Raw genomic sequence first — 17,334 nt, 5'->3', positions numbered from 1 at the left:
ATGCATACCCACACACCCTAACTTTCAACTTTTAACATTGAAAAGAAGAACAGCTCTTCTTAAATCAAACCATAAACACACCATTAAGTTTTGCTGTTATTAAAATAAGTTGGAAAAAAACACACAGAAAAACATATACCAAGAGAACTGTGGAACCTCACTACCCAAATGAACTAAACAGTGCCATCAGCTATAACAAATCCAGGACCAGTAAGACCAGTAAGAGCTCACCTTTCTGGGCTTTCATTGTTTGCTCTTCAATTTGTCTTAAGCGTTCCATTAATTCTTCCTTTTCACGCTCTATTCTTTCCTTTTCCTTTTCTGCTATCTCCCTTTTCTTCTTCTCATTTTCTAGTTGTGCCCTGAAAATATTAGAAGTGTTTTTTTTTTTTTTTTAAACCTCAAGCAGATTAAATTCTAGTCTTAGGATTCTGGTAGCATATTATTTTAATTTACTCAGCTAGTACGGAAGTACATAATTCTAAATGTTTTGAATTCATTTTACAATGCAAACAGAGGAACCAAGTTTCATTATTTCAAAATGCTTTACAGAAAAAAGGATTTAGGAAAAAGAATTGCTTAGCAACCTTGGTTATGGCTCAACCGGACAAATCCAAAACTACAGCTACATTTTTACACAACTGATGTTTCATCTGGGCTAGAAATAGCAACTGTCTTTATTTTTAGAGTATACAAAAGGTAAATCATGATATTCTTCACTGAACTTGCTTTAACGGTTCACCTGTAGAGGATAAAAGTCCCTAAGAATCAAGCAACAGAGACTTAAAACTGTTTCACAAAAAGACTTAATGAGAAACAACGGTACAGCTACTATTACTATGCTGAAAGCTTAACAAGGATACGGCTTTCTATTAAGACAGGTGAACCATGTTACATAAAGAAAAGCAGATGTCTTTTCTAGAACACTAGGATGCCTGATATTCTATGACTTAGTTTTTTTAAAAGGATAGAAGAATTTTTCTTCTGTTTCATGAAAGTTCGTTAATTACCTTTCCAATTGTTTCTGATGTTTCTCCTCTCTAGCTTGGGCCTTCATCTGTTGCACTTCAATTGTATCAGGTTTCCTCCTCCTCATGTACAATTCATGATTTCCCATACACAGTGCCAAAATCCGCTTGTTAATTCTCAGACGAGGTGCATAAAAAACAAAATCCTAGAAAAATAATTGCAGCATATCCATTAATCTAAACACTCAGTTGTGATGAGACTCAAAGTATCCCTGCAGACCTGCATTTGTTAAATTTTAATTTACAACCATTTTGACATTTCTCTAGTGAACGATTCAACACATTAAGTCTATAAACCTAGTTACTGTAAGGAACCTGCAAGATAAATTCAAAATCCCATCTGGTTTCCTCTACGTAGAGGTTAGCTATTTTACCCAACATTATTTATTTAAACTTCTAAATGTAACGCTATTCTCTGTTTCAATATGTAAGTTAATGTTTTTCCCCAGAGTTTCATGAAAAGTGCTACTATAACGCAAGCAGAAAAAAAAGAGGGTACAGGGATTTTAGCATGCTACACTGCAGCTTTTCAGTTTGTCACAAAACATTAGTTGGTTTAAAAAGGAAAAGGAGAAAAAAAAAGAAACCTTATCAGAACGTCAGCCAGAATGAAGAGAGGGAAAATAAGCATACCAAATTTCACAATTAAGGCTTGTTTTTGATTACCAACTATTTTATCAATATGAAAAATAAATGCCATACAAATATTTACTCATGCCACAGTGCCAGAGCAGGTCCCTTAAGGCTTAAAACTCTTGATATACAAAGGCATACTATTCTACAAAGTACTTACAGGGGCCTTTTTGTCAATTGGCTTTATGACAAACTTTTTGTCATTAAAAGAGATGTTTCTTATTTCACTCCATGGAAAACCAATCTTGGGTGTCAACCTTCAAAGAGAAAAAGTTCTCATTAAAAGAAACGATGTGTATTTCATTTACGTCCACTAATGCATAAGACTTCATTTTGTACTGTTTTGACTACCACACAACTACATACACAACAGTTTAAGCACATTTTGGTAGACAAATCCATATGCTGCTACAGGCCCATCAAATTCATGTTTCATATTAATGCAGCACTGCAACAGAAGGAATTCAGAAATTTCAATTGGTGACTTTTTCTACTATCATTAAATTTATGCTAAACATCACAATCACACACTGATTCTTTATAAGTCATTGATAATTTCCCCTTCAGTAAGAAGGGTAACTATTTCGATAGGCATATACTCTTAGAAAAGTCTGACATCCCAAAGACTGAAATTCAATTAGCCTTCAGTAATGCTGTACTTTGTTTTTAACTCAGCTGTAAGATACATGTTCTTACATTCCTGAAGTTCAAACTGAATTTCATCCATTTGTGCTTTAAGTAGAATTAAGTTCTGGAACAGTTCCAATGCTTTGCATGAACTGTGTAACTAAGTATTTTTCTCCATGGGCACAAAAAGTTTCTTTTCAGTTTATATTAACTACAAGTATTTAAAAATGTTTAAACATTTGATTGCTAACTATCAGGAGTAAAATAATAATACCAAAAAGTAGCTGATCATTCAACCTGATCTGAACATTGCCTGAGTATTTTCTTCATCTTTCAGGAGTTATGTTGCCATCTAATGGCAATTAAGGCTTACAGAATTTTGTTGGGGAGTATATACATCAGAGAGCATGAAATTACAGTTCAGCTGACAGCTCTTATCTGGTGTTGATACATCATGTTTTACTTCAAATCACTGTGGAAGTACTCTTAACATCAGATACTAATAATAGAAGTGTCTGGAAAGAAACAAAAGAACGAGTCTGTTCTTCTTAAGTTTTGTACATTTTAGCTTTCTCTCTCTTCAAATAGGAAAGAATTTGATCTCTTTATCAAGATCCAAGATCCATCTATTTTCCCTGACGTCTAAAAGGTTTTGCTTTTAGAGTGTGAAAAACTTTGGTATCTAACAGCTCTAATCCCAATAGCTGTTCTTGCAAAATGCTTCTCAGACATACTGCTCAGCTTCTCAGCGTCCTTTTCATTTTGACTGAAAAGGAAGACTTGAGAGAGTGAGAAGTACAGAAAGAACCCATACAAAAATGCTCAAGCTATCATAAATTTATATTGCTAAATATGGATGTAGGTTTACACAGAACTGTTCTGCCGTTCCCTTCTTTTAAATTGCTATTTCTTCTGTAAAATTCAAGTATTTCAGCAGACAATTTCTATCTTTTACATAGATTAGAAAGAAGGCCTTTGAGAATCTGTTTTGCTGATGTTCCTGAAACACAGTAAGGTATTTTTTGTATAATCTCAGATAGGATCTCCAAAGACAGAATAGAAAATGAGTATTAGCCACTTACTTGTCATCGTGTTCATAAATATTCAGACCCAAAGCATCAACTCCTAACCACAACTCAGTTCCTTTTTTATTCTTTATTTCAAAGTAGTTGACTCCATACATTTCCAAATCTTGTGCTATCTTAAGGTATTCCATCATAGAATCTTCCCTGATGAAAAGGGGAAAAACAAATGTAAACACACAATGTGGACGAATCAAAAGTACACTGTAAGAATAAGGGAACTGCAGAGTAACTAGTGTGAAATTTAAGTAGGCATCAAACCCCTCTTCCATGAAATTCACATGTACATTGATTTAGGTACTTGTAGAGACGGACACCCTAATACTCAAGTACAGTTTAAATCACCGCACTCTGTATTTTTAGCCTGTGGACTAACAAAATACTAAATATATTTTAGAGGTAGGCAACTGCAGACAAAAGCAGTTGACAGCCTTACCAGAAATCATGTAGGTAACCAATAATCCAACTGGAAACTCAACTCTCACCTAAGCTTTTATGGAAGTTTTTGATAACTGGCTATACCAGCCAGAAGAGAATAAGAAAGACATTTCCAAGCAAAAATAACACCTCATGAAATACATTCTAATAATAATAAAGTCCTAAAAGGTCTTGGAACATTTAAGCAATTACCTTAGCATTCCCCTGTGCTCTTCGTGCCAGTTCTGTATTCTTTCTTCCCACTGTTCTTTTGTCAGTTTGTGCTGTTCTAATACTCTGTGAATAGAAATTGTTATTAAATTACACTGACAACCATTTTTTTTTTAAAACCTTATGGAATAACACATGCTTTAATTGAGGAAGTTTAAACATTACTTCCTATATACTCACCTTTTTAACCCAGACCCAGAAGTTTTGAATTTCAAAAAAATACGTATTTTAAAATAGTGTGAATTCACTTTTTTCATTGTATTATATACTCTGAATTATAAAAGTGACAGCATGGCATATCTCAACTTTCAGTAAAGCCATAAAGCGTAACGTTTGGAACACTCCAAAACACAAACCTATAAAATCCTCATACAATAATGCCACGAATTAATCTCTATATATTCCCAGACACATTCAAGCTTTCATTCTGCTGTCATTTGGAAGAAAACATAGCACATTAAAACAAGCCAGCAGGCTATGTCTTTTTTTTTCTTTAAACCTATTAAAATCAGTATTGAAGCAGTTTCAGAAATTTGACTAAGTTTCTCTGCAGCAGGCTGCAATGATGGAGATATATTTTGATCTACGTAGAACTTGCAACATACTACTGCCGTAAGAAATCAAAAGGGTATGGTGACTTTTTATGCTTTTACTCTGTGTGGCTAGCTTCTCAAGCATTCCTTAGAGAAATTATTTTTAAGGGCTATTAAATAAAAGGAAAATAAGACATTCTTACTAAAAGAAGTCAGAACAGGTTTTTTTTCCTTCCTTTCTCTTTACTCAGGAAAATAACAGTTTACAAGTTTTCCCTACATCTTTAGGGAACTACAGTAAGGAATAAACAGAGTGATGCAGAATGTACTGATGCAGTATTTCTATTATAGGATTTCTCTCACTCATTTTGCAACTCTATCCCACATCTAGGTACGCAGCCATCTCATCATTTGGTCCCCTCTGCTCTTTCTTCACATGCTCCTGATGAAACATGGCTAGCAGTTATGCAAGTACTGCTCTGACAAAAAAATAAATCAACAAGGAATTTCCATCTTGTTGCTACCCAACTCAACTTTTGAGCCAAGAAGCATGTTCACTGGTCAAAATACTGACCAACTCTATAGTTAAGGAGAACTGCAGGTCTTCTCACCTTTTTCAGTGAAATTTTGTAATGCTAGTCTATTTCTGGAAACAAGTGAGTATTTTTGACATTACGTTGTTCTGAAGTACCTTAATTAAGTACCTGTCAGTTTTCTGGCAAATCTCTGGTGACAGGAGGTGAAACAGGAATAATTGTGTTAGAATGAATACAAAAGATGTGTGTTCACTCAGTGCAAACTGGCAAACTATTGGTTGAAAACATGCTGGGAAATCAAATGAACATTAGTCTACTGAAAAGGAGCATCCTACGTATTTGAATTTGTGCTGTACACAAGCACTCCGGTGTTCAGAGGCAGTCATCACAACTAAGCAAAGACCAAGATTTGTAAACTACCACGCTCAGTATGGAGTTGTACTGTTTCTTAATCTCCTTGCATTCCTAGTACAGTCTATTTTTCAAGAAGTGTGAAGACTTCACTGTCACAAGAAAGTATGCAACCAACACCGAAGTCTTACCCAGAAATGTTAAAAACCTGAAACATTTTCAGAAATATTTTTTTCAATACTTCACAATCCTTTGAAATGCTTTTTTGCTAGCTAGAGAGTTCTAAAACTTAGCTAATGAGCTAATTTCTACTTTTAGTTTTCAAAAAGACAGAGCATATGAATTTCAAAGAAAACACAAATTATTCCATGGTTCTCATCTCTTTGAAGATGCACTAGTGTTACACATTTAGTAAGTACACATTTGTTGACAATACATCAACATGGAATAATTTACATTAACAAAACTATCTAACTTCGTATATTTGTGTTGCAATGCTTCTCTTGCTGCCAATATATGTCAGGAGCATGGTTTCAACTGTGAAGGGAAAAAGCAGAACTATAATCTCGGTGCTTACTTTTCCTAAGCACTTAGATGAATGACTAATACAAAAAGGTTTGTGCTCAACAGTAATGGCAATAGTTGATTTTCTAAATTTTCTCTCCAGGATATCATTTTTGTACTCTGTATTTAACTTATAATACATTTTAATGATTTTCAGGAATTTATTATTATTTACCAAAACTTTTTACATCAAGAACTGAAGAAAAAGAACAGGTATTAAATAAACCTTAATGACTTATGTTAAAGGACTTTGATTTTAAGCCTCCGGGAATGATAGATCATTTTATCTATTTTGAAATACTTTGGAAATGTGATCCACTAAAAAACTGTGGATGGGACAAGAAATAAAACCCATGAGAATCTCATGAAACCCATGGCTGCGATGCTTTGATATTTAGTCGGAACTGGGATATCATTTCCTCCTAAATTCTACTACTGCAACATGCATCTCTTTAAGAAAGTTACCATTAAATGCACATTTTCACTTAATATTCTCACAATAAGAAGTGTGCTGCAAGTTTATATACAGCAGATGATGCAAAAGCATATATTTATGGTCTGTCTCACCGCTGAGGGAGGAGTCTGTCATTGGCTAGGTAGCCTAGTTTATGTATCTCCTTATTGTAATCTCCATACTTGGACTGGACAGCGTAAGAAGCCAGAAGAACTGCAGTTTCTGGTGGACAATATATCTCATCATTTAAGATAGCTTCTTTGACTTGCAGGAAGAAAAGTCTCTGTGTTATTTCCTGAATTAACTCTTCAGACACATCTTCTGGAAAAAACTTGGCCCTGAACTTGAACTGCAAAGGATTCTCTTTCCTTACATCCTGCTGTGTTACCTAAGGGAGGAAAAAGAAAGTAAAGTAAATAAGAACATAAAAAGAGCACTAAGTGCTATATCAAAAATAAATAGCTTGGCTGTAAGCTCCCGTGCACTGAAATCCAGCACTTCTTGACAAGCCCACAGTACAACTCACTAAGGATTCACAGGGCACTGCATCAAGTACACCAACTTGCATAAGTTAGACAATTTTGAAACATTACTCAAAGGCTGTGGAAGAGTTTCGTGTAGACTTGTGTGTATTTATTTATCACAATAAAGATCTGGAAAAGAAGTTATAAATACATACAAAAAAACTATATCCATGGACAAATTGCAATAAATATCAAATTAGGTTTAATACGATTTCTTTACCAAGAACTACTGCACATTAAGTGTAAAGCTGGATTCTTTTACAAGAAATCTTTGAACTACTGAACTAAGCACATGTGCTTTGTGCCAGTGGAAAAACCACGATTCTATTTATCACATTTTTCTAGAACTTATGGATATGCCTTATCATCAGGATTTTGGTGAAGAGATCAGATGTGGTCAGCTTACAAGTTTTAAACAGCTGTCTACTTCAAAATGTTATTTTTCAAATTTCTGTATGAAAAATAGGTCTCCTGTTTTATCTGAGCTCAGCCTTCAGAACTCACTATGATTAAAACAAAAAACCAGAAGTTACAGTAATCCTAACAGCGAATACGGTGATTATTAAAAGGTACATTGAGAATAAATCTCAGACCTCTCAATTACACAAGCACTTTATTATGTATTTAATTTTACGTGCACAAGTAGTCCTTTTAGAACTTCACTACACGTGAAATCATGTTTGTTTGCTCAACTCATAGGAAGTATCAAAAGTTATAAATAACAACCATTTAATCACGTACCTAAGGCAACTTAAGCATTACATTTCAGATGTTAATTTTAAATCTTTTGCTCGCTTTCATTCTTGCCCATAGAGCTCTGATTTACATATACTGTATTTCACTTTAAGCTCACCAACGATTAGTTCCATTCTTGCCATAATAAAACCATATTTGCACATCTATTCCGTGATTAAAAGGCAGTTCTCTACCTTAGCTGAACTTAAAGAAGTCAGTACACCCTTGCTGCTCCTGAACAGCATGAGCAATTTGACTTGCTAAAGACCTTTTATAGAGTAACTTTTTATGTACTTTTAACTAAATGACACATCAGATAATGTAGTTCTGCCATTTGGACTAACAAAATGTTTGTAGCAGTATAATGTTTATTGCACAAAACAAGATATAGATATTAAATTGTAGGAGACAGCTTTGGTGGTTAAACTCACTAGACTCATCAGAGGAGGAGTAAAGATTATATAAATGCGGTAGGACCTACTCTAAAAAAAATATTTCCTAAAATTCAAGGCAACAAACGTATTCTTGATAAAACTTAACTCAAAGAATCCCTTTATTCAGTAGTGCCATTAATAATCTGACAGCCAATATTAAAAAGTGAGAACCAAACCATAGATAAAATTTAAAATAAAACAACCTGGTTCCCAATAGCTGGGAGATACTAGGTGTTCTGTGCTGTTGGGGAAAATAAAATAAAAATTATCCTACAATTTGCATGTTGGATTTTAGATACCTAAACAGAAGGTTAGGAACCTACTATTGGTGCCTTGTTCAAAAATCTATAGCTATATACATGCAAATTTCTCAAGCCCAAATACTTATAAACACTTATTCTATGCATACATCACCATGGTCCTGGAAATACAGAAATGACTTTCAATCGTTCTCAAATTAAATGTTGATGCAGCTTTGCAATACGATTCTGTTCTTTTTTAACTAATCAAACTCAACACTGCATTTTGTCATTTAAAGCAAATGAGAAACAACTTTTTGACTAAATTTGAAGCCAGATATCTTAACTCATAACATCAAAGCATCAAGTCTTATAAAAGCCTATTTAAAACTATACATTTGTCTAAGTGTCAGGAAATTATTACCTTTTTATTTAGCTTCAGCCAAGTTGAGTAGCCTTTGCTGTCCACATACTGTAGCCCAAAAAACCAGACTTCACGAAGACCAACGGTTTTTACCACCTAAAGATAAGTGACCCAGAATCATCAGTAATCTGTACAGCAGGTATCTTTTATGGCTAAGTTGTATAAACCAACTCAAATTGAAATACAATGAAGTGTTTAACATAAAAAATAGGAGCAAAACACGTTCTACATATACTCAAACACCGTGTTGCCAAACTACCAGCTGGAGTGTGCAGCTTACTGCATGTATCAACCTCAGCACCTAAGGAATACAAGGCAGCAAACAGGACCCTGATCTTTGAAATCAGGTCTGGGAAGTGATCTGGAGACCTACAGACAAGTCAGTCCACTTCAACAAAAGACAATCGGTGAAATTATAGTAAAGAATAATACTTGGGGACAAGTATGATGTAGAGAGGATGAATCACCTCCTTAAGATATTTTTGAGATCTTCTGAGTTAATGATAAAAGGGATAAGAATGATCTGGCTGATAAATCATACGTGGATTTCCTATAAGATTTCTGATCAGGCTATCACCAATGGCTATTAAAGAAACAAAACGTCCTTGAATAGAGGGAAGGCTTTTTATGGATGAACTAGTTAAAAATAAATAACCAATTCCAACAAAAGACACTGATTATTTGTAGTGCAACCACTAGGGAAGTCCTACAAGACTTCATGTGTGATCCAATAAAAAAAACAAGAAGAAATTGATGTGACAAAATCTGCTGGAGAAAACATTCCATAAAGATCTCCGAATGAACAGTGGGCAAAAAAGATGAACTTCAATAAAAGATGATATTTAATAAAACTAAAATACTGCGCACTGAACACAACAATTTTAATCATGTGAACAGAGTACTTTTTGCAAAGGAAAAAAACTACAATGACGTCATATTATTAAACAAGTCTGTGGTCTTCCCATATCTCTAACACTACATACAGACTGGTCGTGTCACTTTATAAAAGGATGTTTCAGCACTGGAAATGTTTCAGAAATGTTGAAAGGAATGATCAGTGATATGGAACATTTTTAGCATAGACAAGACCAGAACTAAAGCTAGAGACATGGAGAAATGAGGAAGGGGGAAAAATGATATATGTCTTTAAAACTTGTATGGCACATAGAAGGGAAATAGAGAATGATTATTTGTTATTTCTCATGATGTAAAAATTAATAGAATCAACTGAAATCATTAGATAGCAGGTTCAAAGCAAACAAAAAGGAGCAATTTTACTACACAGCATATAATAAAACTGTGGAACTATCTTGCGAGTCTTTTGCACAGTGAGAGTACACACGGATTCAATAAGCAATCAATCAGAAAGGTCCAGCAAAGATTATTAAACAAACTGTAAACTCTGGCTCCAAAAGATGCGGTATGGCAGTACTTACGTATGTTCTCAGGCTGGACCATGCTGGCAAGCTGGTTTATTGAAGGCTGTTTTATGGAAGCATTCAGATGCATGGGAAGTAAATAGAATTTTACCCATAGATCCTCCTCCACTTTTAAGTAGTACTAGCGGGTTGCAAAATTAAGATTTGGAAAATTAGAAAAATATCACAATTAAGGCTGCTGTGCAAACTTACTTCTGATCCCTTGCATATGTGTATTATTAATAGTCACTTAAGTGCACCTTTTTTTTCCATCCTCTACTTTCCACCTTCAAGCTCCACCAAGGCACAGAATGGACAACGTTCATGGATCCAAACGGATTCCTTAGCGAACAATTATTTGCTGTAAATTCCTACATTTTGTTCCTGCTTTGGAACAACTGAGCAAGTTTATGTTTCTGCTATTGTCCAGAGTTAAATCTGGTGCCCTGCTGCTTCTTTTGGCACAGATCTCTGGTGTGATGCTAATCAAACTACTTATGGCTTTAGCAGATGACTCCGAATGCTCTTTATTTTGCAGCTGTCCAAGTCAAACCTCGGTACCTACTCAGCACTCTGAGCTGCAACATCAGTCAGTAAGAACTGCAGATGTTCAGCAGCTCTGCCCACAAGGCGTAAGGAGACAAGTGCTTATGCTCCTGTCAAAACATTTCACTCTCACTGCTAGCCACTGCCCTTCAGCTGAGAAGCACGTTGCACATTATTCAAATACATACAGGTTGCCTTCTGCAAAGTTACACATGCTTGTAAATGAATACTGAACACAGCTTACACATGAGCTTGTTTTACCTGAGGAAATAAGGGAAAAGCATGGTCTGTCGCTGCTTCTCAGCTCAAAGAAAAGGATTTCTGAAACTTTGTAGCATGATAATATAAGCACTTATACACAGCAGTGGTGTGATATGGAAAGTACGCAATGGGAAACTTAGTTTGATTTATAATTCAGGCTTCAAAAGATTTATTAGGTAGCTTTAGGCAAATTTTCATCACATCTGTAGAACAGATTTATCCACCATAATATCCCACAGCTTGACAACTAACAGGTAATAAAAACCTCTCGGCGAAGAAAAGTGACTAGAAAACAGATACGTGTTTTGGCAGATCAACACATTCACATGAAGAAAACCTAGCAAGAATTCCATTTAGCCAACCACTGAAAGATCGATCATAAGGGAGATTTCTGAGATACTCAGAAAGGAGAACTGGGGTTTAACTTGAAATAAAGGAGACAACTCTCCCGTTCTTCCTGAACAGAAACTATGGGAAACCAATTCTGCTGCTTGGTGCTAACACCTTACTGCAAAGAACAAGGCAACCCCCACCACTGCCACCAGACTGGAAAGGCACCCACCCCAGGATTCTCTCCCCTAGGAAAATCAGAGATGATAGATTGGTTGAGAAAAAGAGGACAGAACTTGCCTTGACCATCCTGAGCACTGGCAGGACAGACAAAAGGACTAATGATAAATATGTTAAGACACCTCCTGAAAGAGTGTGGAGTCACTAAAATAAATCGGTTTGTGCAATAAGAACTTCACTACGTTTCACAGTGGAGGAGAAAAGAGAAAGCCACAGCCATCAGAAACACTGAATGCTAGCAGATGAAGAACACACACAAGGAACAGGAAACAGATCAACAACTCCAGAAAACAGCAACTAAAAAGTTGAAAGAACCACTGACTGAAGAAAGGACAAGTTGTTCACCAAAAACAAAGTAGCACTAGACAACAGCTAAAATCATGAACAGGTTATCTTCTGCAAGCAAGAGCTAACAAGTCACGTCCACCATCTCTACATGAGCCTGGCAAACCAATCATCTCAATAACAGTGCTCTTAAATTCCTAGAGAAATAGCATATTTTTTGTATGAAAACGCTACGTTGGGTGTATGATACAGTTCAGCTCTTGATGTTACTCTGTGGAAATCACGTACGGATTTAAGATCACTCTGAAAATATTTCTCTTCTAACACAAAACCATGCTGGTTGATTTTGTCTGACTTAATTTTCAACTTCAGCTTCCACAAGTTGACCGTAAGAGCTTGTGAGATGTCAAAAGCCACACAGCAAGTTAAGGAACAAAACTGCAGAGAACATAAAACATGCCAGGATACAAAAAAGAACTCACAGCTGTATCTTTTTTCCCCTGTCTGCAAAAGCCCCAATTTGGATGAAGCTGATTACCTGGGCACAAGACATTACACAGCAGAAGGTCACCCCACCCAGAGCTGCAGAGCGGAAGATAGCAAAGGTTGGCAGAAGAGAAGCAACAGTTTCAGGCTGCTGTGCCACAGAATATCACCCTTTTTATTTAATGGTGGGGTTAGACAAAAAGCAGGACAGCTGCCCATGCATCTGCCCCCCTTCCTTCAGGATGACTTGCAGAGAGTCATGAAGTCTACTCCCATGTTGAGGCCACAGATAGACTGCTACTGATGCTAGTTAAGGGAGCAGGGGGTAGACGTGGGTCAGACTTGTTCCTAACAAAAACGGCAAATAAAATTACTATAAAATAAAAGGCTCAGTGTTACAAAACAAAGTTCTCCACCTTAGGTACTAAGACATTTAACTGACCCATTAAAGAACTCTCTATACATGTCGCTTTCTCTAAAATGCCCGGTGCTACGTACTCTCAGCACCTATAGTAGAGTGGACAGAAGCGACAGTCCTACTAGACCAAATATTTGATCTATGTACACTGCTTTTGAAAAATAACTTGGAATATTTCTGCATTTTTAACTAAATGCGTCCATCTTCTGCCTAAATAATATGCAGTAATTTAATTCCTCTACGAACAAAGAAATGACACATCAACAAGCTTTAATTCTCAACATGATCTAGAACACTCCACAACCTGGATCAAAAAAAATAATAGTTCAAGGTTCCAATGGCTAACAACACACAGAATGAACACAAGAACAACCTTTCTAAACAAACCATTCATTTAGCTGGTTTAAGATAAAAGCACCATCAAGTGAGAATGCAGTGCTGATGGGACTGTAAACCTAAGGCACATTAAAGGCCATCACTTGCACTTTTCCACTCTGAAATTCAAGTTTAAAAAAAAAAGAAAGCGGATCGTAGGACAGCATTACTTTTCAAACATTTGAAAACTGAAATAGCATCTACAGATTCAACTCCTGAAGAAAAAAGATGCTAGCTTTCCTTAATTTTTGTGTCACATTTATTTTAAAACAAAAGTGAAGGCTATATGAATTTCTCATACAAATAATTCTAACACTTTTATTGCAGTTGTAACTATACTGTGACATAAAATACCATTACTTTGAAGCAGTGCTACACACAAGATTCAGCTGAGGCCCCACTGTTCATTTATTTATGCAGAACTGTCTTTGAATTTAGTGCCTTCCATTAGAATTAACAACAAAGTTCAAACTAATTGACAGCATAGCTTAGATCATTACAGAAAATCATGGAAATCTATACAAGAGAACATCTCTGCTTTATCAAACTATGCTTCAATAACCACAACAGCTTTATTTGATGTTTGTACAGATCACAGACACGTATAAGTTACCTGATCAAAGAGCTGCTTGCCTGTTGTATTGGGTTGGATGGCAAATTCCAACTCTGCATCCATTGTGGTCACTCTGACGTTGATCTAAAGAAAAAAAATATATATATATATATATCACACTGTATCAATGTAATGCTTCCATAAACTGCAATTACCTTGCAAAAAACAGTAAATTTTAAGTAAATTCAACAACTGCAACAGCCTTGTACATATGCAGAACACATTAGACAAAAAGGTAAAATTTCATTCTGAAAAAAAAATTAATTTTGTATACAAGCATACTTGACATAATATTTAACGTTGGATTTGAAGGTCAAACCATGGAACAAAGCTTAAAAAAATCAACTTAATGGGATGGCTGACACTACTCCTAAACACCCAAAGAACGCTCTAGCATTAAGCTATGGGGCACTACCTTTCGGTGGACTTCCCAAATATGTGCAAAATAAAGTTTGTCACACATTATTATTTCAAAGTATTTATATTTGGCAGTCCCCTGCCTGACCATTTCCAATATTAAGAGGCTCAACTTTCTTTAATGGGTACAGGACCAGTGCTCAGGACAGACCATTAACAGCTTTTCCATCGCTGGAAGGAAGAACTGTAGAAGTTGCTCCCCTTATACTGATCCCATCTGATCGCTTTACTATGAGGCTGAAAAACCACCGGCATCCAACGAGCTTCTTCCCTCTGCTGGAATGGAAAACCATTTTCCAGATGCCTCCTGACAGGCACTGTTCCTAACTGTTCCCAAAGCACCTAGAGCGTTTGACTGCTTGCTACCTGGAAGCCTACCTGCCATGGAAAAATGGTCTGTTCCAATTTCTCCTCAACCGCTACACGCAGGAGCGAGGATTTTCATGAAAAAGAACCAAGTACTAAATACACAGTGCTGGCTTCTCGCTTCTAGAATGGCCCTCTGTCCTACTGTTAAGACTATCCCATTTTATTTGTCTTCAGTGAATTATAAAGCGTCAGAGGTCAAATTTATTTTGCTATAAATGCAAAACCAGAAGCACGGAACTTATTTAAGGCACATACACTTTAATTTCTCTCTCTCCTGTAAAATACGGAGCAGGAATAAATTAGGGCTTGTATTACAGGTTCTCACACTACTTGACCCATGCCTGTGTAAATCATTTCCATTATCCATTTCCCTAATTTTGCCACCAGGTGGAATACTTTGAGAAGTGAGCCCGGAAGAGTCTTGGTAAGACAGAACACAGAAGACATCTAAGGTGTGAAAAAGAAAAACGGAGAGAAGTTTGTCCCTGTGCAACAGTTTAAGCTTGTTCACCCCTTTCTTTCGTGTCAAGGTAAACAACTCTGGGCATGAGCTGGATACGCCAGACAAGAGTAGCGGGAGGCAGAGGACCTCTAGGTTATAGACCTGCAAACAAGGAAGATAGCAGGGGGTTGGCAAAACTCTTGCATGCAAGTACTGATAAAGAACAAGAGTTGAAGGCTTTGGAGGAAAAGATAGTAAACTTTTATTGGAAAAAAAATAGAGGGTGTGCGTGTGTCAAGAGGAGGGAAAAGAGGTGTTTTCTGTGTATTCTGCTCCCCCATTTCAAGATAAAACTGTTTTCTTTTAATGAACACTTTTCTTCAACTTTTAAAAAAGGAAGCCTGCTGCTTTAGAGCAGCTACCAACAAATTACAATGGATAAGGCCCAAAATGTAACTTTATTGAACGCCAAAGCACTTACATAACAGCAGCACTGCCAAAACAAGAAGTGCCACAGAAGATCTAGAAAGCACAGAAGGTTAAACTAATTGCAGCAGGCTTTTTAAAGCTGCAGCAAAGACTTCTTAGGTAAATATCCTTGTAACAAATGCTATTTTACAGAAATGGAGGACTTACTACCTGAAAGTGTGTACCCCTCAAAAGCTAAAATATTCAAAATAAATAGTAAAATAATAAACAGAAAATATAGAGGCAAAATAAACGCAAACTGTAGATTCTGTTTGCTTCTGGATATTCTGGTTAAAAAAAAAGAAGCAGAGTTCTGTAAGAGTATATGAAGAGGCCTACAAAGGCAATAACACTCTTGATTTGAAAAAAAAATACTGTCTTCCTCCTGCAGATGTCTGGACCAACTTAGATTTTGGCATACAAATACTGAGCTTGTACAACCTTATAATGAATGGCTGAGGCTGGCAGGGCCCTGTGGAGGCCCCTGGTCCCACCCCTGCCCAAGCAGGGACACCCAGAGCAGGCTGCCCAGGACCACATCCAGGCGGCTTTTGGAGATCCCCAAGGAGGAGACCCCACAGCCTCTCTGGGCAGCCTGTGCCAGGGCTCTGTCACAGTGAAGAGTTTTTTCCTCACATTCGGAGTGCACTTCCTGTGTTTCAGTAACATTGTTTCAAGGTTTCATTTATTTCTGTCCATGGAAAACAAGAAGGTTATACTGGCAAAATCTGAGACTGAACCCAGAAGATCCCAAAATACTCAGAGAGCTGACTGATGTCATCACAGGACCTCTCTCAATTATTTTTCCAGTGGCCTTGGGAATCCGGACAGGGGTCAGTTGACTGGAAGCTGTCAAATGTGGTCACAGTTCTCAAGAAGGGCAAGAAAGAAGATCCTGGCAATTGCAGGCCTGTCAGTCTCACTTCAGTGCCTGGTAAAATTATGGAGAAAATTATTCTGGGAGTTACCAAAAAACACTTAAAGGACATTGGCAGTCATTGGTCAGAGCCATTGCGGGCTCACTAGGGGAAGGTCATGTCTAACAAACTTTATTTCCTGCTATGACAAGATCACCCAGCTAGTTGACCAAAGGAAGCCAGTCGATGTAATCTCTCTGGATTCCAGTAAAGCTTTCGATACTGTCCCTCACAGCATCCTTCTGGACAAAATGACCAGAATGCAGTTAGATAAAAGCACAATAAGATGGGTGAACAGTTGGCTGATGGGTCAGGCCCAGAGGGTTCTCGTAAATGGGAGTACATCAGGCTGGCGACCTGTCACTAGTGGGGTTCCCCAGGGCTCCATTCTAGGGCCATCTTTTTTTCGTAGATGATTTAGTTGAAGGACTTGAAGTCATTTTCGGAGCAAGTTCATGGATGATACCGAATTCGGTGGAGCTGCTGACTCCGTTGAGGGTGGGGAGGCCTTGCAGAGAGATCTGGACAATTTAGAGAGCTGGGCAATCACCAACAACATGAAGTTTAACAAGAGCAAGTGCTGGATTCTGCACCTGGGAAGGGGCAACTCTGGTTATGCGTACGGACTGGGGGATGAGAGGTTGGAGAGCAGCCCCACAGAAAGGGATCTGGGGGTTCTGGTCGACAGCAAGCTGAGCGTGAGCCAGCAGTGTGTCACGGCAGCCAGGAGGGCCAACCGTATCCCGGGGTGTATCAAGAATGGCACTGCTAGCTGGGCGAGGGAAGGGATTGTCCCCCTTCGCTCTGTGCAGCCTCACTTTGAGTACTGCGTGTAGTTCTGGGTGCCACAGTGTAAGAAAGATATAAAGCTGTCAGAGACCGTCCAAAGGAGGGCTACAAAGATGGTGAAGGGTCCAGAGGGGAAGTCGTATGAGGA

The 17,334-nt window shown here is 37.3% G+C and overlaps 1 protein-coding gene across 3 annotated transcripts in view; it reads right to left on the bottom strand.

The window, feature by feature from the left end:
* RDX (radixin) overlaps positions 1–17,334 on the bottom strand; it is a 41,266-nt gene that overhangs the window by 8,738 nt on the left and 15,194 nt on the right. For all 3 annotated transcript variants that reach the window (XM_083810760.1, XM_083810758.1, XM_083810759.1), the window contains 8 exons: positions 13,785–13,868; positions 8,813–8,908; positions 6,570–6,844; positions 4,001–4,084; positions 3,371–3,517; positions 1,822–1,918; positions 1,011–1,174; positions 232–362 (listed from right to left, as the gene is read on the bottom strand). In XM_083810760.1, coding sequence (XP_083666886.1) covers positions 232–362; positions 1,011–1,174; positions 1,822–1,918; positions 3,371–3,517; positions 4,001–4,084; positions 6,570–6,844; positions 8,813–8,908; positions 13,785–13,868 — 1,078 coding nt within the window. The remainder of the gene's footprint in view (positions 1–231; positions 363–1,010; positions 1,175–1,821; positions 1,919–3,370; positions 3,518–4,000; positions 4,085–6,569; positions 6,845–8,812; positions 8,909–13,784; positions 13,869–17,334) is intronic.

The sequence above is a fragment of the Anser anser genome (genome assembly GCF_964211835.1).
Source record: "Anser anser genome assembly, chromosome: 1".
Taxonomy (NCBI): domain Eukaryota; kingdom Metazoa; phylum Chordata; class Aves; order Anseriformes; family Anatidae; genus Anser; species Anser anser.
Note: the sequence above shows the minus strand (reverse complement) of the source record. Positions and strands in the feature narration are given on the sequence as shown.